General features: G+C 42.0%; 1 protein-coding gene across 10 annotated transcripts in view; it reads right to left on the bottom strand.

Annotated features, from left to right (window-relative positions):
- Positions 1-2,174: 2,174 nt before the first annotated feature.
- The window catches only part of LOC133514035 (ADP-ribosylation factor-like protein 4D), a 47,634-nt gene continuing 26,589 nt past the window's right edge, over positions 2,175-23,219 (bottom strand). For 7 of the 10 annotated variants that reach the window (XM_061845268.1, XM_061845270.1, XM_061845273.1 and 4 more), the window contains one exon: positions 5,334-7,060. In XM_061845268.1, the coding sequence (XP_061701252.1) occupies positions 6,896-7,060 (165 nt within the window). In that variant the 3' untranslated portion in view covers positions 5,334-6,895. Of the gene's footprint in view, positions 3,972-4,050; positions 7,061-23,219 lie in introns of those variants that run through there. The other 3 variants (XR_009798707.1, XM_061845275.1, XM_061845267.1) reach the window with 3 other exon arrangements.

Genomic DNA, 23,219 nt, shown 5'->3' with positions numbered 1-23,219 from the left:
CCGCCTGTGTGGAGTTTGCATGTTCTCCTCGTGCCTGCGTAGGTTTTTTTTCCGGGCACTCCGGTTTCCGCCCACATCCAAAAAAAATGCAACATTAATTGGAGACTCTAAATAGCCCCTAGGTGCGATTGTGAGTGTCACTGTTGTCTATGTGCCCTGTGATTGGGTGGCAACCAGTTCAGGGTGCACCCTGCCTCCTGCCTGATGATAGTTAGATAGGCTCCAGCATTCCCACGACCCTTGTGAGGATAAGCGGCTAAAAAATGGATGGATGGATGAATATTTCTTGATTTGTACGCTGTTTTTAATTGTACTTGGGTTACTTTTTTTTAAACATATAGTATATTTTGTCATTTTTATTGTTTTTATATCTTTGTATTCAAATCCTTTTAATCATGTAAAGCACATTAAGTTACCTTGTGTATGAAATGCACTATATAAATAAATTTGCTTTAAAACTGATTTCAGACATAAACTTGAATGAAAATTTTATTCAACTTGTATGTTGATTTCATTTTAGTTGCATCATTATGTATATAGTTTATATACCAATTTTCCTTCTGAGCATCATGGGGAGCCTGTCTAACGCAAATGACTATGGCCAAAAGGCAGCCTGCATTGACTACAAGAAAAAAAATGTCCCTCATTGATTTAAGAACACCAGAATGCTACCACCTCTAATGTTGGTCATTGTGGTGGTGCTTGGAGGGCAAATTCTACTTAATTCTACTTAAAGAACCACTGTTCAAGACGTTACCCTGATGATTAAAGTGTCAGTCATGAAATGCATGATTTTTAGTATGTTATTCATGAAAAAACGGCAGCCGACATGGACCCATGCGTTTTTTCACCACAAAACATGTTTTTGACATATACAGCTTTTTGTAACTCCTGCCATGAAAATCCTCTCGAGGGATTTGTTTTGCATGAAGTGACATAAAGGAAAGACCCGCCCTCAAGTGGACTCCTTTGTTTCCATTAGTTTTACCTCTGGGAAGGTATCTCCTTGTTCCTTCGTGTTAGCCAAAATGCCGGATCGTTGCATTGCTGGACATTGCTTGAACACTCGGGAGGATCGATTTAGCCTTCATAAGTTGCAAGAGACCCGGTTCGTCGTGAAAAATGGATTGCATGGGTGCAGAGGACGAGAGCTTTGTGGGTTCCAAATGACAGGTAGGTGTGTATACGACTACTAAAAAAATAATTGTTTGGGGCGGACCACGTAATCGTTCTCTTATAACGTAACAAAAGATCCGCGTACGAAATATGTCGATGTGCATGTCGGATGGCGTCAGGCTCCTGCGTCGCTTCGCCAGCGAAGGCTGCGCTTTGGGCTCGCGGACGGCGGAAGCTCTGAAGAACGCTGCCACAATGGAGCACTCAGCCGTGTGCGACGACAACGCAGTAAAGCAACCCGGCTCGACGGTGTTGTTCATCGTGTACTGCGGCAGCTGTGAACAACCCCTAAAGCAGCACGGCTCAGCTCCGTGATAAGCCAACTCGGCGCTGAAAATGAGCCACACTGGCCGGCTGCGATGAGCCGCGATGGCTCATCTCCACCGCGGAACTGGATCGGACGGGGAGGCTGTTTGGCCGTGATCGCATATCATCTGAATATGGGTCGAAACAATCGGGAAATATTGCCAAGGTAACTTCATTCGGTTGTGTGGTGTTCTCCTTTTCGAAAAGAGCTTCCGTGTCAGAAGGGGCGTGTTCGTCTCCCATAGTAGGGTGCACAGTGTGTTTCATTGGCGAATGTCCGGGTGACGTCACGGACAGAGGATGCAGCCAATATGGCGACCACTTGGATGTCGTAGATTGACACTTCTGCAACTTTACCCATGTATGACGCGCTTCTCTGGTCACATTTATTTTTTTCATATAGACATTGAAGTGAATAATGTTATATGTATTTTTCATTACAATATATATTTTAGAATGACACTTGACCTTTAAGGATGGTGTAAAAGAATGGGTTTTGCTCAAATTAAGGGGTGGGATGATTTACAAAATGGAGAAAATACCATTTTTTTTTTTGATTTCCAGCTACATCACCCATTCAACAAATTAAAATCTAATTTAACTGAAAATGTGGCTATGGTACGAATAATATGGGGCGTGGAAACATCCACTAATTTATAAAGGTGGAATGGAAAACGTTTTACCTAAATCGAAGACACTTCATCAGTTGTACATTTTTAAGTGTGCAGTCTTCCAATTTATGCTTCTGCAGGTGTCCCACATGGGTGTGGTCAACAGTAGGTTGTTAAGTGTGCTTAAGGAAACAGCCATTCTGCAAACCAATCACCTTGATTGTAGCAAAATATCTTGTTCGGGCCACTCTCCCTGTAGAATGAGGCAATCTTTATGGGAGGGGATGTCAGGGGATTGTTCTCGGGTAGGTGTGAACAATTAATTTTTACAGGGGCCACACCATTACTTGAACTTAATTCACAACCTTGTCCTATGATAAAATGCATGCAATTCTCTATTTTGAATAACTGGTACTGGTAATTGGAATAAAAATAATTCTGTAACTATTTATAAAAATAGGCTATGTGAAATTGTGGTGTATATACAGTATCAAATAAAACACTCCTATATAAGTAATAAAAACAATCATCATGTCAGTGCAATTTATATTTAACTTAACATCCATAAAAAATGAAATTTGTATGTATTTGTATTTGTTTTCATTTCATTTGATCTCTTCAGTAAGTGAAAATCCAGTCCACCTTGGGCTTGAACAAGGGCGTTGAAATCTGTCTGAACGTCTGAGGTGGTCATCAGTGATACAGGAACCGTGTTTGGATTTATTGAAGTTCACTGAGAATGTCTGTTCACGTATTGAAGTTGATCCAAAGAGGACCAAACTCACTGAGCATGCCATGTCAGGTGTAGAAAGTTCTCTGAGGGAAGACTAAAATCCAGCAGTGAGACTGACCTGAGGTGCTCTGTCAGAAGTGTCAGACTGCAGGTTGATGACTTCCATTTGAACATCATTTTGTGCATTAGCCACACACAGTTGAAAGGAGAAGGAACCATGTGCATTTCACTCACAACTGTTTTGAAATTGTCTTGAACACTTTTCATGCAGTGATTCTAACATGGATGAGTAGTTGTGGAGGTGATCAGCTAAACTTGTTGCTTCCTTCAGTGTTGGCAAGTGGGTGAGTATGTTATTCTCCACTTGGTTTGAGAGAAGATGCAACTTCCTTATGAAAGCCTTTGCTGCACTGTACATTTCTTGTACAAAACTGCCCTTGCATTGCAGTTTGACATTTAGTTCAAGAGTGCACTCACATCCACAATAAATCAAAGGTCTGCGAATCAGTCTTCATCTGAAAGCTGTGGGATGTCCTGTCTTTTCTTCACATAGAAATCCTGAATCTAATCATTCAGGTCCAAGACACTTTTCAGTTTGTACTTTGCCGAGGCTGAGCAACCTGACGACACAGGGATAGCATATTTGTGACCATGTTCTGTCTAATTTTCTTCCAATGCAACAAACTGTGATTTAATGCTTTCGCTATGATGAAATGAACTAGTTACAGTATAAACAACAGTTAATTAACACTGATAACACAACACTTCCTAATGAGAAGATTTAAGACCGTCAATTTCTGTACAGGGTTCCTGTCACCTTATTCTGCATTCTCTTCAAAAGTCCAGCGTATTTCCAAGTCTGATTTGGACAACACTCTGTCACACCTGCAACACTGTCCCCTTTCGGTTGTAACTCGTCAAAAAATGCAGTTACCTCTGTGAACAAGTCAATCCCAGTGGTGGTCCCTTTCATTGATTGCATGGCTGCTCGCTCCTCTGTGATTCGAAAGTGCCATCATCCCATGTAAGAAGATGAACAGCTTGGCAGTCTCACAGACATCACAGCTCTAATCCAAAGAAAAATAGTCAAAGTCGGCCACTCTGTTTTTCAGCTGAAGCTCCAGGTTTCCAGCGATGTCCTCAACCTGCATCATAACAGTGTGTTGGGAGAGTGGCACATTCTCAAATTCTGCTCTTTTCTTGAGACATAGCAGCACAAGAGTCCAATAAGCACACTTTATTACTACCCAATGAAAAAATGTCATCACGAGTAAAGGAAAAAAAATTGTAGCGTTCCCCTTAGTGCACTAATTTATATAAATAAAATTGGCTCATGTCTCACATCCATGAAGTTAATAAAATAAAATGTATGGTACAGTATTGACAGGATTCCAAAAGATATCACAATAATCAATACTTTATTCATTTTCAAGATTTTAAGCAAACAAAATATAAAAAGTTGTTTTGGCAAAGAAACTTGACCATTTCTGAATAAAAACACCAAACTATGAGAAGTGTGAGAGAATAAAAAAAAAACAATGTGCATAACTGGTCAGTCGTCATGTTTTTCTGCTCAGCTGCCTCAGTCAGTGAATGTCATATTTTTAAAATCAAAGAATTCAGCTGTCGTTTCATTAACTGAGCAGTTTCAGGGTTGTATTAAGAGTAACATTTCTTCCATTGATAATGGTGTTTTTAAAGTACAGTGGCTCCCATCATTCACAGGGTTACATTTCTTACGCCCCGCAATTAACAAAAATTCACAATAATTAATGTAGTCTTAATATACTTATGTATGATATGTACCATATTTTAGCAACCATAACCATACCTTAAAAGTCTAACATTTTGTCCAAAATGGAGAGTATACCTTATGTGCACAATTGTTGTGTGAGTTGTCCAACAAAGTACACTTAAACAGTGTTTTAGCGTGTATGTTACCTACCATATGATGGCACTTTTCAGGCAGTCAGGAACAATTGCATTTTACATCTGTTAGCAGAAAATGCTTACATTGCCCCACACATGCTTGTGCAGGCGGGTCATTACTGACGATGTTGTACACACTCACGGTGTCACATCAAACCTAAAATTATCACACAACAGCAAACAGAATACCATTACTAGCAAATAATAAAACAAATAAAAGAATGACTCAAGAAATAATTGACACAAAACATACACTTTAAAGTGCCACTGTCATGAAATGCATGATTTTTAGTATGTTATTAATGAAAAAACGGCAGTTGACATGGACACATGCTTTTTCACCACAAAAAATGATTTTGACGTATACAGCTTTTTGTTACTCCCGCCATGAAACTCCTCTCAGGGATTTGTTTTCGAGAAGAAGAAGGAAGTGACGTACATGGCAGGAGCGCCCTCAAGAGGATACGTTTGTTTCTATTAGTTTTACCTCCGGGAAGGTTGCTCGTTGTTCCTTCGTGTTAGCCAAAATGCCGGCTCGTTGCATTGCTGGACATTGCTTGAACACTCGGGAGGATGGATTTACCCTTTACATGTTTGCAAGAGATCCGGTTCATTGCGAAAAATGGATTGCACGGTGCAAAGGACAGGAGCTTCGTGGGTTCCAAATGACAGGTAGGTGTGTATACAGCTACTAAAAAAAACAAGCGAAGCCTTGTCAGCTGGGGTGGCTCGTCGTCGCGGTCGCTCATGTCCGCCGTGGAAGTGGGCGCTTATCACCGAAGTGGGCATTTATCACTGCTGCGTGAAGGTGGATAGGGCGGGGAGGTGGTTTGGCTGTGAGCCGCATGTTATCTAAATATGGCTCGAAACAGTAGGGTAAAATTGCCCGGACACTTCACTCGGTTGTGAGATGTTTTCTTCGAAAAGAGCTTCCGTGTCTGAAGGGGCGTGTCCTACAGTAGGGGCCGCAGCGTGTTTTGAATGGTGAATGTCCGGGTGACGTCACGGACAGTAAATGCAGCTGATATGGTGACCACTTGGATGTCATCAAATGACACTTCCACAGCATGACGCGCTCTCTGCTCATATTTATTTTTTCGTATAGACATTGAAATGAATAATGTTATATGCGTTTTTCATTTCAATATCTATTTTAGAAGGTTTATAGGATGACACAAGCCCTTAAAACGCCATTTATATCCTACCAGCATGCTCCTTAGTGGCACAAAGCATACTGGGAGGATGTAAATGTGTGATAATTTTAGTTTCGATGTGACACTGTGTACAACATCATCAGTAATGACCTCAATGTGCAGAATGTGTGAGGGGCAATGTAAGCTTCTCCTCCTTACAGATGTGAAATGTAATTGTTCCTGACTGCCTCATAAGAGCCATCATATGGTAGCTTACATACACGCTAAAACACATGCTGACATGCATGCTAACAGTGAAACCAGTGTGTTTGATTGTAAATTGTTGGGTAAGTCACACATTATTTGCAAATGTTGAAACTCTGAGTGCACATAAGGTGCACCACATTGTGAGCCATGTCTAATTTGGCACATTACAATGTGGTGCTATTTAGAAGAGAATTTAGATCCTCTTCCATCGTGACACACTGTATATTAAATATAAATAAAATATATCCGCGAATATGCGGGGCCGCGGATGGTGAATTGCTAATGTGCAAGGGCTCACTCTATTCCCTGTACTTGGTGACAACATGCAACATAAATAGTAATTACATGAACAAAAATTAACCCAAAACTACTGCTTATATATTTTTTCCCCCTAATGAATCCTTCAACATTGGAGAGATTGCGTCGATGAGTCTATAATATTGCACAGGTTCAAATCAGTCTTTCCCGGTTTATGGTAAAGCTCCTGAACAGGCAGATGAACAAAAAGGAGTGTTCTAGAGCCGATGCTATCATCTGCTGGTATTGGGTTGTAACTCTGCCTGAATGATTTGTTCGATTTGTAACAGCTCTTAAAGGCAATGTCTGAAGTTGGTTTGGAACCAACCTAGCTTAACAAAAAGACTGTCCCCTTCCAAATTAGTGACATTAATACCACTGTTGAGCTCTGCTTAAAATCACATTCCCGTTGTCTAATACCACCAATACCAACATCTTCACTATCATCTCTTCTTCTTGCTCTGTCGAAGTATCTTCCTCCGCTTTAGAATCATCTCATACAGTTTCTCCAGGCCCAATTGCAGACCTTGGTCATCCAGTGCTGAGCAGCCTTGTGTATGGTGTAGCGTGGATGAGCTCATTTCATGGACGGAAAGAACTTTCTCCACCTGAGAGAGAGGACCACAAGATTAGCCACACACTTGTTGGGAAGAATGGGGATCACAAGCACCAATCTTGTTTTATGCTCATGGAATAAAGATCAATAGCGGTTTTCTTTTATAGGTTTCTCCTGACAGACATTTTTTTTAATAAATAATTGAAACAATGAAGAATATGGGAAGAACAGATTCAGTCAATTGTGTGGTAGTGATCATTGATCACAGGGCTTTTCACTCTGCACTCGGCAGCGCACGTCACCTTCAACTTTCCCCATTCACTGTGTATGTGCTGAGTGGATGGCAGCGTGTTTTGTCATTCAATGGGGGAGCAAAGCAGAGGGGGCTGGCACTCCCCGGCGCATCCTTGAATTAAAAAAAACCCTCTGTTCTGGACTCTTTCTGTGGTGACGTCAGAACGTTTTGCCAATCAGTGCTTTCTGAGTGTTTTATTTTGGCAGACTTGAACTGTAAATAACAAAGGGAAATTGGAGGAAGTTCTACCAATTGCTGTATTTTTATAGCACCCCGGGACTCTAAAAATGATATACAGTAGTACCTCGGTTTTCGAACATTTCTTGTTTCGAACAAATCTGTTTTTGAATGAAAATTTCGATATATAATATTTTTGCTGTGGTATTCGAACGCCCCGGCCAGCTGACCCACGACGATTTGTTATTGTGCTTTTGAATGCACCCCTGAAAAAAAAACGGAAACGACTAACGCGCGCGATTACCAGTTGACCTACACACTCCTCTGTGCGCGGACGTGTCCCGGTAGTGATTTTTTTTCTTCCAAATGATCAATATTAATCCCCGATCATGGCTCCAAAGAAGACAAGTGGAAAAGCTGGTGTTGAAAAAAGGAAAGTGGTAAAGGGCGAAATCGACGATAAGCACCATTCTGAAACACAAGGATGCCCTCAAAGCAAGTGATCCTGCTAAATGAGCAATCATGTTGACCAAGCAGAGGCCACAGATCTTGGAGGAAGTCGAAAAGTTGCTTCTTATTTTTGTGAACGAGCAGCAGTTAGCTGAGGATAGTGTTGGCGAGGAAGGGAGGAGATGTCATCTGATGCGGCTGAAGACAGGAAGGATGTTTCAAGTGCCGATGTTAAGGCTATCTGCGCTAAATGGAACTACATCCATAATTTTGTAGAACTCAATTACCCCAACAAAGCAGAATGTTGCAGAGCACTGCAAAATTCCAATGACGTTGTTATGAGCCACTTCAGGTGCTCAAAAGACAGCAGAAACAGTCAACATTAGGGTTATTCACCCCTCAAAGACATTTGAAACAGTTGTTTTGCATTGCTTTTTTCTTTTTTTCCCCATTCACCCTACCTCTAGTTTCAAGTTATTTTTTGTACATGTTTCGTACCTTCTGTGCAAATAAAAAACAATTTGTTTCTTTTCCCCCCTCATTATTGCATGTTTAAAGTTATTCTGCACTTTTGTTCATAAAAAAAAAAGGTTTACAAGGCTGGGGGCTGAGTTGCTACATACACGGCAATGCACTCCCAGCTTAGCATACACTACTGCTACAGCATACATTTTAAGCAAAAAATAAATATATTTCTTAAATGATTTAATTATATAAAGTTTATTATCAGGAAAATCTAAAAAAAAAAATGGAATGCATTATTTCATTTTTTATTCATTGTAAAGGGAAAACGCGCTTCGATTTTCAAACGTTTCGGTTTTCAACTGGTCTTCTTGTACGGATTGTGTTCGAGAACCGAGGCACCACTGTATAGTAATGATCCCTCTCTACTTCGCGCTTCATCTATTGCGACTTCAGTGCATTGCATTTTTTTCACCCCCCCCCCAAAAAAGCCTACATTGCGATCAGCGAAAGCGGCCACCTTATGGCTGAATGAAATTTGATAGTTCATAAGGAACTACTCCAGATACTAGCAACTAGGTGTTAAAATTTTATTGATAAATCAACATCTAATCAATCAGATAAATCGGAAACTATTCAGATAATCGATTAGAGAACGGCCATTGTTTAACTTAAAATTATAAAAAAAATTCTGATTTCAGTCTCTAAAAAGTAAATAATCTCAAACTACTGTAGTCCAGGGGTCCCCAACCCCCAGTCCTTGGACCTTTTGTTACCGGTCCCCAAACAAAATATTTCATGGTACATTTTTTTTAATTTGAGCTTCTGGATATTATTTTGAAAAATGATGGGTTTCCGCCCTTCCCTTACTCCCGCACTTGGACTCTGCTGCATCGTTTCACACATTAGCTAACTGCATTTTCTTAGCCGCTTATCCTCACAAGGGTTGCGGGGAGTGCTGGAGCCTATTCCAGCCGTCAACGGGCAGGAGGCGGGGTACACTCTGAACTGGTTGCCAGCCAATTGTAAGGCGCATGGAGACAAACAGCCACACTCACAATCACACATAGTGGCAATTTAGAGTGTCCAATTAATGTTGCATGGTTTTAGGAAGTGGGAGGAAACCGGAGTACCCAGAGAAAACCCACACAGGCGGGTCTGGGATTGAACCCGGGACCTCATAACTGGGAGGCCAACACTTTCCAGCTGAGCCAGCATACCGCCTCTAACCACAAGCTAGTTCTTGAAAAAAAAAAATGCGAAAAACAAAACTAACTGGAGAGATTTTTCAGGTGAAAACAAGCAAACAAGGCCGCAGAAGCATTGCAGACTGCTGACAAAAGAAAGCTTAATTGAAAAGAAATAAGATTCGTACCCAAGTTATGGGTTCATCACAACAGGTGGTATCCAAGAGCCATACCCACTGTTATTTGTGGTTAACAGCTAATGATGCAGTGAAACCCTCAAAACTTGTTTGCCACCAGCTGTGTGTTATTGGCGGTGAACAAAAAATTAAAATAAATAAAAGACCCACGCATGTGTCACCTGCGGCTGTGAAAATCTGGTGGCACGTATATCAAACCTGTGACGGAGAAAAAAGCCGACCAGAAGCCAAGTAATGATGCGGTAAAACCCTCAAAACTTGTTTCCCACATTCAGACAAAGCAGCCTGAGTTAAAAGACAAGCCCTTGCCACACCAGCTATCCACACCAGCTGTGTGTTATTGGCAGTGAACATTCAGATTAAATACTATGAACTGACAAAGTTTTTGTTTTTTTTTAATTTCAACTCCTGTGCCTCTTACTGTTCCGTGGAAACATTTTCATACATAAAACTGGTCCCTGGTGTTGAAAAAAAAAAAAAAAGGTTGAGGACCCCTGCTGACAAGTAAACCTGTCACGATAACTATTTTAAAAACAATTTCCCAAAAATTATCATGATAGTTTTTTTTAAATGACTTTAAAATATTGCCCAAAAATATTATGGGTGAGCCTTATTATTTAACTTTTTCTCTCTTTTTTAAATCAGTATTATTGTTATTAGGGCCTGAGCAACAACCGCTGCAAAGGTCCTATCATAATCATGAATTACTCAACTACCGCCCCATTTATTATTATTCTGTCAAAATGATGCCATTTATGATGGACTAAACATCCCCCAATCCGATGTGATAACAAAAATTGCCTCCGTCACGCTCCCTAAAAAATCTTAAAATGAAAAAAACTGAAATTAAAAAAAAAAAAAAAGGCTCACGCATGTGTCACCTGCGGCTGTGAAAATCTGGTGGCACGTATATCAACCCTGTGATGTAGAAAAAAGCCAACCAGAAGCCATATCCAAAAATGCACAAGAAATTAGCTATAACTTTTGGGGGATATACAATTTTCGTTTAAGTATGTTTTTGGACCATTCTTCCACTTTCACAGTAGTTATTATACTTTCACAAACTTGTCCTAGAGAGAGCAGCTGAGAATGCTGTGACAATGCAAGAGGATTGTATGATTTGGGAAGCTGAAAAACATGGTGCCCCTTGCACAAACTTGGAAAAGCAGCAATTACAAGACAGCAGTTCTCTTTTCATAAGTCTTTTTCAGTGATGGATTGTAGCTTTGTTCTTTTCTCTTTTTCTCCACTAGCTTGGCTCGCTGCTGTAACCCACGAGAGCTACTTGAGATTCAGGAGAGCTACGTCATTGGCAACTCGTCTGTCAAGTAGGATGCCCGTTCCCGCGTTGAGCTGCTCTTCCACTTCACTTTAGGATTTAATTGATTCAACAAGAGACACAGACAAGTGTCTTCCTCTCAATTGACAAGAAATTGTCAATTACACTTCACTTGCTTCACCAAGAGATCATCAAACTCAGAAACACCTTGAAGTTCACACAGCAACAGGTCAAGGAGCTAAGATTAAATAATTATGTGCTCAGATCAAATGCAATGTAAACGTCGGCGGAACTACAAATTATTAGACTAGAATAAAAAAGATTCAATCACAAACCTTAATTGATATTTTTCTCAGGCAGTCCAGAAAAATACACCGAAAGATCCTGAAGTGGGGATTAAAAACTTTGTGATGCCAACGTGTAAGATACAGTCGACAAGATTACCTTTCAGCATGTTCATTGATTGGGGGGCCCTCGTCCAGGAAACTGACCACGTCCCATCACTGTAAAGTTTGAACACTTTCAGAGAAACTGTTCATGAAATCAAAAGGTTGTAAGCTCAAAGGGACGTCGTTTGGAATGAACAACCAGTTCCCGAGGGAAATCGATGAAAGGTGTAAATTCTTGTATCCGATGATGAAGAACCACTCCAAGGAACAAAAACTGGTATAACAAGTTGATAAAAGCTATATGTCAACTTGTTTAAAAGAATACTAATAATAATAATGATAATAATGATGATAATAATAGAAGTGGGTGAGAAGATGCCTGAAGAATAGAGGAAATGTGTATGAGTTCCCATTTATAAGAACAAAGGTGATTTGCAGAGCTGTGGGAACTATAGACAGGGTTTATACTCAGTCTGACCAAAAAAATTGAAGGGCTTTATAGGGGCATTCTTAGGGGCTGACACGAAAAATTTAGGGCTGACACGGAAAAAATTTAGGGTTGACACGAAAAATTTAGAGCCATGGTGGGAAATCAAGAGTAAGGAAAAAAGACTCACCCAATGGTGCCATCAACTGTTCTTAGTTCATCAAATGTTCCAGGATCTCAGTACCTGTGACAGTGATCACCGGTCGCGCCTTGTGGTAGTTCTTGACCATTGTCAACGTCTTCACATAACAGTATACAGAAAAACAGATTCTAACTACAATTGCAACTATATAGACAGATGTCTTCTACTGATGTCTGTTTCAACACCCCTACTCCAGCTCCTTGAGGCTACCCAGTGCCTCCTCTATTTGTTGCTGCAGAGGTGCCAATGTGGCTCTCTTGTCCTTTGCTCTGCCTCTGAGTGCATTGGCCTCGGTGATAAACCTCAGATTCCTCTTTTCTTCTGCCTCCTCACACAGCCTGTCAGCCTTCTCAATAAGCGTAGATATGTCAGTCTCTATTCTGGCTTTTTTGGCTTTGAGGCAGTAGAGATGAAAAGTGGGCAGCGATGCCAAATGTAGCCAGGTACGAAGTCTTCCTTTCCCCACAGTGGTAGTTTTTAGAAATGTCACTGTCTGGGAACATGACTGGAAACACTTTTGAATTATTTTCACAAGATTTGTAACTGTAATGGCTGCATATCACTTTTATAGTCCACACGATCTCTACCTTTAACGAGTCTGTCTTTGTGTATCGTGTATTCCCTTTTAATAGGGAACCCTAAAAAAAAGCATGACTTCTGGCTGGTTGAAGTCGATGGCTGGACAACTGTAGGTGCGCATTAGGGATCGCAACCGGTCACAAATAACCGGTTATAACCGGTTTTTGTTTTTTTAAAACCGAAACAGTAATTGGACTTTCGAAATCGGTTAAAATTTCCAATCATTTCTTCCGGTTCCGGTACTCCACATTGCGCTATTTTTTCAACATTATTTCCACTTTTTTCAACTTTCGCTGTTAAAGTTGGACTCAAAAGAACATTCAGTTAAATCAAAGAAACAAACATGGCATCGAGGAAACGGTCGGTGTTCTTTCATGCCCTTTCTGAAAGTCCGAAAGAAGAATGTCAACATTAAAACATTTTTACAAAAAAAATTAAAATTTAACTTACATGAGTGGATTGTTGAAAGCCACATTCAACAAGCTTGTTTGTCAATATTTTATACAAACTACCCCATTATCGCGGAGTAAATTAACGATCGATGGTGTAGCGCCGGAGAAAAGGAGTCGGAGGCAGAGTGTCGGACACAGGAACAAAACATGTTTTATTGGCAGACATCAAAACACTACTCGCATAACGGGGGGAATTCTGTGAACTCGTCACTCCGAAAGAGCAGCAACAAAAACAGTCCGTGCGGAACCCCGCACCCCAACTCGAGGTCTCGCGGGTGAATTATGTAAACACCTCTATGATAACGGTTTTAAAACCGGTTAATTGTTTTTTTTTTTTTTTTTTTTTTTTTTGCTACAGCTGTTCAGTTAAAACCGGTTATGAAAGTAAGCATTTTTTTACGATCCCTAGTGCGCATGCACTCCTAGTACCACTGCCTGAAGTTGATGCTTCACTATCTTGATATTTTAGAAACACATTCATACCAACAGAAGATGAGAGAGTCTTCGCCAAATCAGCGTGTCTCCTGTTTTTCCGGTGCGTCTCCAGTGCTTTGATGCCCATGTTTTCAAGCTGGTAACTCTGCTTGCACAGATGGCAGTAAAACATGTGCTGATCTTTTGGATCTCGACGAACCCAGCTCCCAAACTCCTTACTTTCAACCCAAGCTTCTTGAAAAATGCACTTCCCCGTGATACAAGCTTGATCGATGAAACAACTACGCTACGTCGTAACGAAGACGAAGTGAAATGCCTACTCACGGAAACAATTGAATGTCGACAAGATGGCGACTAGTTGTCAACACGGTGACTTCCGTTGACAATTTCCAGCTGATTTGGACGCCAGACGGATCGCTTTTTTTTTTTTTTTTAATAAAAGATTAATTTATTTTTTTAGGGAGAATTTTGGCGGTAGAGGTCCTCCCTTTGATTTTTTTTTTTTTTTTTTAATTTCAGGCCTTTTTAGGGGCTTGACCGCTTTTCGCGGATTTTAAGGACTTTTAGGAGCCCCTAAATGCACCTTCGAAAATTTAGGGGTTTTTAGGGACTTTTAGGGCCGCGTGCGAACCCTGTATAGAGGAATAAAGTTGATATGCCACAAAATTAAGTTATTGGAAATAGTAGTGGACCTAGACTCAGGACAGAAGTAAATATCTGCGAGCAACAGTATGATTTCATGCCTAGAAAGAGAACCACAGATGCATTATTTGCCTTGAGGATGCTAATGGAAAAGTACGTAGAAGGTCAGAAAGAGCTACATTGTGTGTTTATGGATCTAGAGAAAGCCTATGACAGAGTACCAAGAGAGGAACTGTGGTACTGCGTGCGTAAGTCTGGTGTGGCGGAGAAATATGTTAGAATAGGACAAGACATGTATGATGGCAGCAGAACAATGGTGAGGTTCGCCGTAGGTGTGACAGAAAAATTTAAGGTGGAGGTGGGACTGCATCAGGGATCAGCTCTGAGCCGGTTCCTGTTTGCAGTGGTAATGGATAGGCTGACAGATGAGGTTGGACTGGAATCCCCTTGGACTATGATGTTCCCAGATGATATTGTGATATGCACTGAAAGCAGGGAGCAGGTGGAGGAACAATTAGATAGATGGAGGCATGCACTGGAATGGAGAGGAATGAATCTTAGCCCAGGTAAAACAGAATATATGGGAGTGAATGAGAGGGGTGGAGGGTGAAGAGTGAGGCTACAGCGAGAGTGGATGACTTCAAATACTTGGGGTAAACAATCCACAGAGAAATGTTGAGTGTTGTAAGGAAGCGAAGAATTGGGGCCAAGCAGGTTGGCACAAGTGGCGGAAGGTGTATGGTCTGTTAGATGACAAGTCTCTGCTACAATGAAAGGCAAAGTTTATAAAACAGTAGTGAGGCTCCCCATAATGTACGGATTAGAGACGGTGGCACTGATGAAACAACAGGAAGCAGAAATGGAGGTTGCAGAAATTAAGGTGCTGAGTTTCTCGCTCAGAGTGAGCAGGTTGGATAGGGTTTGAAATGAACTCATTAGAGGGATAGCCAAAGTTGAATGTTTTTCAGACAAGGTTCAAGAGACCAGACTTTGACGGTTTGGACATCCCCATAGGCGAGAGCAAGTATATTGGTAGAAAGGCCAGACAAAAGAGCGAGAAGACGACCAAACAGAAGGTTGATGGCTATTGTGAGGGAAGACATGAGGGCAGTTGCTGTTAGAGATGAAGATTCAGGAGATGGGCTCATATGGGAAAAGATGACACGGTGGCAACCCCTCATGAGACAAGCCGAAAGGAAAAGATTGATTGGTTCACGTTGATGTTACAGCAACTTGTGTGGTGTACATTACCTACCATTTAAGATAGTGGTTTTATTTTATTTTTATTTGTGTGTGTGTGTGTGGGGGGGGGGGGTGCTGTGGATAAGTGAAACAATAGTCCCTCACTATTTTTCGCTTCACCCATTGCGGCTTCAGTGCATCGCGTTTTTTTTTTTTTTAAACCCCCAACCCCCACCCCCCCAAAAAAGCCAGATCGTCTTACAGTCTGTACTGTATTACGTGGAGGCGCATTGATACGAGGCGACATCCCAGAAGTAACATGTGGACCAAGATCTGCTTTTTGGAGCTGATTGGCTGCGCATCATCAAAGCCCCACCCAGCAACACTCTCTCTCCCCCTCCCACTCCTTTCGAGCTGTCATTTTCTACTCTGTTCAGTGTGTGCGTGATAACCTCTCTAGTTCACCATGCTGCCAAAGCGGTGTGCTTATGTTAAAGCTTTTCCCTCGAAGAACCCAAGATGTATGAGGAAGCTGCCAAATGAGAGGATTGTTCAAAATGGGAGCTGCATTCGCTTTGTGGAAAGCAGATTGCAGAAAATTGGCCCAGTGATTGAGAAAGAGGAAGATGCAAAATGAAAGGCTTGCTAAAAACGAGAGCTGCATTCACTTTGTGGAAAGCGAATTGCAGAACAACACCCTAGTGACTGAGGAAATGATGACGAACAGCAAAAAAGTAAACTTTTGGATATGCTCAAACATGGAAGAACTTACAATTTTGTTGCGCCATTATGGCGTGAATGAATCACGGGCACATAAAGAAAATGCATCAGGGATCAGCTCAGAGCCCCTTCCTGTTTGCAGTGGTAGTGGCTGACAGATAACATTAGACTGGAATCACCTTGGACCATGAATTTCCCAGATGATATTGTGATATGCACTGAAAGCAGGGAGCATGGAGAGGAACAATTAGAAAGATGGAGACATGGACTGGAAAGGAGAGGAATGAAGATTAGCCGAAGTAAAACAGAATATATGTGCATGAATGAAAAACGTGGAGGGTGAAGAGTGAGGCTACAGCTAGAGTCGATAGCGAGATAGGATGACTTCAAATACTTGGGGTCAACTATCCACAGAGAAATGGTGAGTGCTGTAAGGAAGCGAAGAATCGGGGCCAAGCAGGTTGGCACAGCTGGCGGAAGGTGTCTGGTCTGTTAGATGACAAGAGTCTCTGGTACAATGAAAGGCAAAGTTTATAAAACAGTGTTGAGGCCCCCCATAATGTACGGATTAGAGACAGTGGCACTGAAGAAACAGGAAGCAGAACCGGAGGTAGCAGAAATAAAGATATTGAGGTTCTCCCTCTGAGTGAGCTGGTTGGATAGGATTAGAAATGAGCTCATTTGAGGGACAGCCAAAGTTGGATGTTTTGGAGACAAGATTCAAGAGAGCAGACTTCGATGGTTTGGACATGTTCAGAGGCGAGAGAGTGAGTATATTGGGAGAAGGGTGCTGAGGATGGAGCTGTCAGGCAAAAGAGCGAGAGGAAGACCAAAGAGAAGGTTTATGGATGTGGTGTGGGAAGACATGAGGGGAGTTTGGTTTTGAGAAGATGATGCAGGAGATAGGTTTAGATGGATAAAGATGATACGGTGTGGTGACCTCTAATGGGACAAGCTGAAACAAAAAGAAGTCTAAAAAGTTTCACTACATGTCATCCTTTCTGTGTTTGGTGAGTTTTATAGTGAAACCGCTATCATCTCACACTCATATTTCTTTCATTTTGTAGCAGCCTTCTAAATTATTGATTATTAATTATTTTCGTATTTAAAGTTACTTTATACAACCCATTGATTGATGAAGGGGTCAGTTTTTTCTCATACCTAGCTTTATTGAGTATTGTTGTCTTGAGCAATATCCCTTGATAAAGCAAGCCTTTTTCTTTCTTTACTCCAAAATAAGTAAAGTATCCATGACTATTGCTGATATCTGATTGGACCAATATCGGTATTAACCAATATGAATGGCATTTATTGTCAGAGAAATTCAAGGATACAAGATCGGTATCAAATTGAAGTTCAAACAGATGGCTCAGGACATCGCTAGTAAGCTGTTGGTCTCTCTCTCTTTCTCTCAAGTATTTTCTGATGATCAGTGACGTATTTGCAGTAGGCAGTGGGATATACTTTTACATCAATGTAAAATGGTGCATGAACATACAGTGAGGAAAATAAGTATTTGAACACCCTGCTATATTGCAAGTTCTCCCACTTAGAAGTCATGGAGGGGTCTGAAATTTTCCTCGTAGGTGCATGTCCACTGTGAGAGAGATAATCTGAAAAGAAAAATCCAAAAACCACAATGTATGATTTTTTTAATGATTTATTTGTGTGAGACAGCCCACAAATAAGTATTTGAACACTTTCTATCAGCTAGAATTCTGACCCTCAAAGACCTGTTAGTCCGCCTTTAGAAGTCCACATCCACTCCATGTATTATCCTGAATCAGTCATCTGTGCAAGGTCGTTAGCTGCATAAGGGTAACTCTCTACCCCCTATAATCAGTAAGACTCAATCTTGTAACATGGCTAAGAACAAAGAGCTGTCCAATAACACCAGAGACAAAATTGTACAACTCCACACGGCTGGAAAGGGCTACGGAGAAATTGCCAAGCAGCTTGGTGAAAAATGGTCCACTCTTGGAGCAATCATTAGAAAATGAAAGAAGCTAAACATGATGGTCAATCAGAGTGGAGCCCCATGCAAGATATCACCTTGTGGGGTCTCAATGATCCTGAGAAAGGTGAAGAATCAGCCCAGGACTACACAACAGGACTTGGTCAATGACCTGTAAATGACCTAATACAGTAAGACGTCATGGTTTGAAATCATGCATGGCACGGAAGGTTCCCCTGCTTAAACCAGCACATGTCAACGCCCGTCCCAAGTTTGCCAATGACCATTTGGTTGATACAGAGGAGTCATGGGAGAAGGTTTTGTGGTCAGATAAGACCAAAATGGAACTTTTTGGTCATAATTCCACTAACTGTGTTTGGAGAAAGACAAATGATGAGTTCCATCCCAAGAACCTCATCCCTACTGTGAAGCATGGGGGTGGTAGCATCATGCTTTGTTGGTGTATTTCTGCACATGGGACAGGACGACTGCACTGTCTTCAGGAGAGGATGACGGTGGCCATGTATTGTGAGATTTTGGGGAACAACCTCTTTCCTTCAGTCAATTCCCTCAGTCAATTAGAGCAGAAGATGGGTCGTGGCTAGGTCTTTCAACATGACAATGACCCGAAGTACACAGCCAGAAAAACAAAGGAGTGGCTCCGTAAGAAGCAAATTAAGGTTCTGGCATGGCCAAGCCAGTCTCCAGACCTAAACCCAATAGAAAATCTTTGGAGTGAGCTGAAACTCCGTGTTTCTCAGCGACAAGACTAGCGACTAGAGAAGATCTGTGTGGAGGAGTGGGTCAAATCCCTCCTGCAGTGTGTGCAAACCTGGTGAACAACTACAGGAAACGTTTGACCTCTGTAATTGCAAACAAAGGCTACTGCACCAAATATTAACATTGCTTTTCCCAGGTGTTCAAATACTTATTTGCAGCTGTATCACATCATTAAAAAAAAATCATACATTGTGACTTCTGGATTTTTCTTTTTAGATTATATCTCTCACAATGGACATGCACCTACGATGAAAATTTAAGACCCTTCCATGATTTCCAATTGCAATATAGCAGGTTGTTCAAATACTTATTTTCTTCACTGTAACTCGAACAGACACTGCAGCCCGCTTTTAGAGTAACTATTCTTGAACTGTAAGCCATTTTCCTCACTGTGTGAGTTCGCCTCTTTCATCCTTTTTGGTGTCTACATTCCACCTCAAAATAGCATGAACGCAGCACTGCTTACGACAAAGTAAAAAAATTGAGAAAAAACACAAACACTAACCCTGTCCTCATTGTCCTCGGAGAGTTTAACAAAGCTAAACACAACCCACAAACTCCCTAAATAGTAACAGCACATAGATGGTCTAAACAGAAAATAACACTTTGGACCACTGCTTACCACAATAAATAAAGCATGTGCTATCAACAAAAAATGTTTGCATGTTCAATAACTTCACAGCCAATCTTAGGCAACTTCGCCAGGCTAAAAGAGTGGCATGTCGTCATGGGGATCGCACGAGAAACCAGTAAACTAAAGAAATTAACATTGTAAAAAGCTATTTTGCATCAAAGCTGGAAAATCAGTTTGGCGCCAATGACTCCAAATCAGTCTGGCATGCATTACAATTACTAATTACAAGTGATGATCACCGCCAGTGGACAACAGTGTGCTAGCTAACGACCTGAATGGCTTTCACTGCAGATTTGAAAAAGACACTCACCGCAGACACCCACAAAGTCACACCACCATCCATTTCAATGTCTCGGACTTCACAGTTGATGATCCATGAACAGGAAGTTAAATGTATCATCAAACAACGAAAGATTAACAAAGCGGCAAGCCCAGACCTTGTGTGGCCTTCCTGCCTAAAAGTTTGCAAAGACCAACTTCCTCCAGTCTATATAAAGATCTTCAGCAGGTCTCTAGAATTGTGACGTACAAACACGCTTCAAACACGCCACCATTATCCTCATTCCTAAGAAACCAGCAAACCTGGGTCTGACTGACTCCAGACATGTTCCTTGATGTCAGTGGTTATGAAGTCTTTTGAATGCCTTCTGCTGGACCACCTCAAAAGCATACCAGATCCCCTGCTGCAATGCAGTTTGCGCATGACACAGTGAACATGGGACTGTACTTCATCCGAGAACACTTCGACAGTGTGGAGACCCACACAGGGATCCTGTTCGTGGACTTCAGCTTTTCCTTTAACACTATCATCCCTGAACTCCTCTCCTCCATGCTTCTCAAGCTCAGTTTCTCACCTTCCATCTGCCAGTGGATCTACAATTTCCTGACAGGCAGGACAGAGCAGGTGAGGTTTGGAGACGCCACCTCATCCACACACACCTTCAGTACCGGGGCACCCCAAGGTCATGTTCTTCCCCGCTGCTTTTCTCGCTCTACACAAATGACTGCAAATCAATGCACCCAGCTGTCAAACTTCACATTCACAGATCACACACTAGTCATCAGGGCTTATTAAAGACAGTGACGACTCTGTTTATCCACAGAAAGTGGAGACCCATCCCGTTGTCCAACTGTCTTGCATCACCCATCAAGACCTCTAAGTTCCTGGGGACCCGAAGAGGGAAGGATGTACTTCTTGTGGCTTCTGAGGAAGCACGGCCTGCCACAATAGCTGCTGAGACAGTTCTATACAGTCGAATCAGTTCTGTGTACCTCCATCACAATCTGGTTTGGAGCTGCCACAAAAAAGGACAAACTCCCAATTTAAGAGATATTCAAAACTGCTGAACGCATTGTTGGCACCACCTGACCCACCCTAGAGGACTTGCACACCACCCACACTTGGACAAGAGCAGGCAGGATCCTCTCGGACCCACCATATCCTGGCCACCAGCTCTTCCAGCTCCTTCCCTTGGGTAGGTGCAACTGAATCATGCAAACCAAAACTAACAGGCATTCGAATAGCTTCTTCCATCTTGCAATAAAATTTTTGAACAACTAACTTATTCATAATTACACTACTATTTTAAAGGAAGAGCTGGCTAAGAATGTCTTGGAGGTGAAAAGAGTATCAGATCGAGTGATGAGACTAAAATTTGAAATTGAGGGTGTTATGGATAATGTGGTTAGCGGCTATGCACCACAGGTAGGATGTGACCTAGAGTTGAAAGAGAAATTCTGGAAGGAACTAGATGAAGTAGTTCTGAGCATCCCAGACAGCGAGAGAGTTGTGGTTGGTGCAGATTGTAATGGACATATTGGTAAAGGAAACGGGCGATGAAGAAGTGATGGGTAAGTACGGCATCCAGGAAAGGAACTTTGAAGGGCAGATGGTGGTGGACTTTGCAAAAAGGATGGAGATGGCTGTAGTGAACACTAATTTCCAGAAGAGGGAGGAACATATAGTGACCTACAAGAGCGGAGGTAGCACCACACAGGTAGATTATATTTTGTGCAGACGATGTAATCTGAAGGAGGTTACTGACTGTAAAGTAGTGGTAGGGGAGAGTGTAGCTCGACAGCATAGGATGGTAGTATGTAGGATGATTCTGGTGGTGGGTAGGAAGATTAAGAAGACAAAGGTAGAGCAGAGAACCATGTGGTGGAAGCTGAGAAAGGAAGAATGTTGTGCGGCCTTCCGGAAAGAGGTGAGACAGGCTCTCGATGGACAACCGAAGCTCCCGGAAGACTGGACGACGACAGCCAAGGTGATCAGAGAGACAGGCAGGAGAGTACTTGGTGTGTCATCTGGTAGGAAAGGGGAGAAGGAGACTTGGTGGTGGAACCCCAAAATACAGGGAGTCATACAAGGAAAGAGATTAGCGAAGAAGAAGTGGGATACTGAGAGGACTGAGGAGAGGCGAAAGGAGTACATCGAGATGCGACGTAGGGCAAAGGTAGAGGTGGCAAAGGCTAAACAAGAGGCATATGAAGACATGTACACCAGGTTGGACACGAAAGAAGGAGAAAAGGATCTCTACAGGTTGGCCAGACAGAGGGATAGAGATGGGAAGGATGTGCAGAAGGATAGGGTGATTAAGGATAGAGATGGAAATGTGTTGACTGGTGCCGGTAGTGTGCTAAATAGATGGAAAGAATACTTTGAGAAGTTGATGAATGAAGAAAATGAGAGAGAAGGAAGAGTTGAAGAGGCAAGAGTGAAGGACCAGGAAGTGGAAATGATTACTAAGGGGGAAGTCAGAAAGGCACTACAAAGGATGAAAAATGGGAAGGCAGTTGGTCCTGATGACATACCGGTACAGGTATGGAAGCAATTTGGGGAGATGGCTGTGGAGTTTTTGACCAACTTATTCAACAGAATACTAGCGGGAGAAAAGATGCCTGAAGAATGGAGGAAAAGTGTTCTAGTTCCCATTTTTAAGAACAAAGGGGATGTTCAGAGCTGTGGGAACTATGGAGGAATAAAGTTGATGAGCCACACAATGAAGTTATGGGAAAGAGTAGTGGAGGCTAGATTCAGGACAGAAGTAAGTATCTGCGAGCAACAGTATGGTTTCATGCCTAGAAAGAGTACCACAAATGCATTATTTGCCTTGAGGATGCGAGTGGAAAAGTACAGAGAAGGTCAGAAGGAGCTACATTGTGTCTTTGTGGATCTAGAGAAAGCCTATGACAGAGTACCAAGAGAAGAACTGTGGTGCTGAATGCGCAAGTCTGGTGAGGCGGAGAAATATGTTAGAATACTACAGGACATGTATGATGGCAGCAGAACAATGGTGAGGTGTGCCTTAGGTGTGACAGAGGAATTTAAGGTGGAGGTGGGACTGCATCAGGGATCAGCTCTGAGCCCCTTCCTGTTTGCAGTGGTAATGGATAGGCTGACAGATGAGGTTAGACTGGAATCCCCTTGGACCATGATGTTCGCAGGTGATATTGTGATATGCAGTGAAAGCAGGGAGCATGCAGAGGAACAATTAGAAAGATGGAGACATGCACTGGAAAGGAGAGGAATGAAGATTAGCCGAAGTAAAACAGAATATATGTGCGTGAATGAGAAAAGTGGAGGGGGAAGAGTGAGGCTACAGGGAGAAGAGATAGCGAGGGTGGACGACTTCAAATACTTGGGGTCAACAATACAGAGCAATGGAGAGTGTGGTCAGGAAGTGAAGAAACGGGTCCAAGCAGGTTGGAACAGCTGGCGAAAGGTGTCTGGTGTGTTATGTGACAGAAGAGTGTCTGCTAGGATGA

This window comes from Syngnathoides biaculeatus, chromosome 16 (assembly GCF_019802595.1).
Source record: "Syngnathoides biaculeatus isolate LvHL_M chromosome 16, ASM1980259v1, whole genome shotgun sequence".
Classification (NCBI taxonomy): Eukaryota; Metazoa; Chordata; class Actinopteri; order Syngnathiformes; family Syngnathidae; genus Syngnathoides; species Syngnathoides biaculeatus.
The sequence above is the reverse complement of the archived record's forward strand: the minus strand, read 5'-3'. Positions and strand labels throughout refer to the sequence as shown.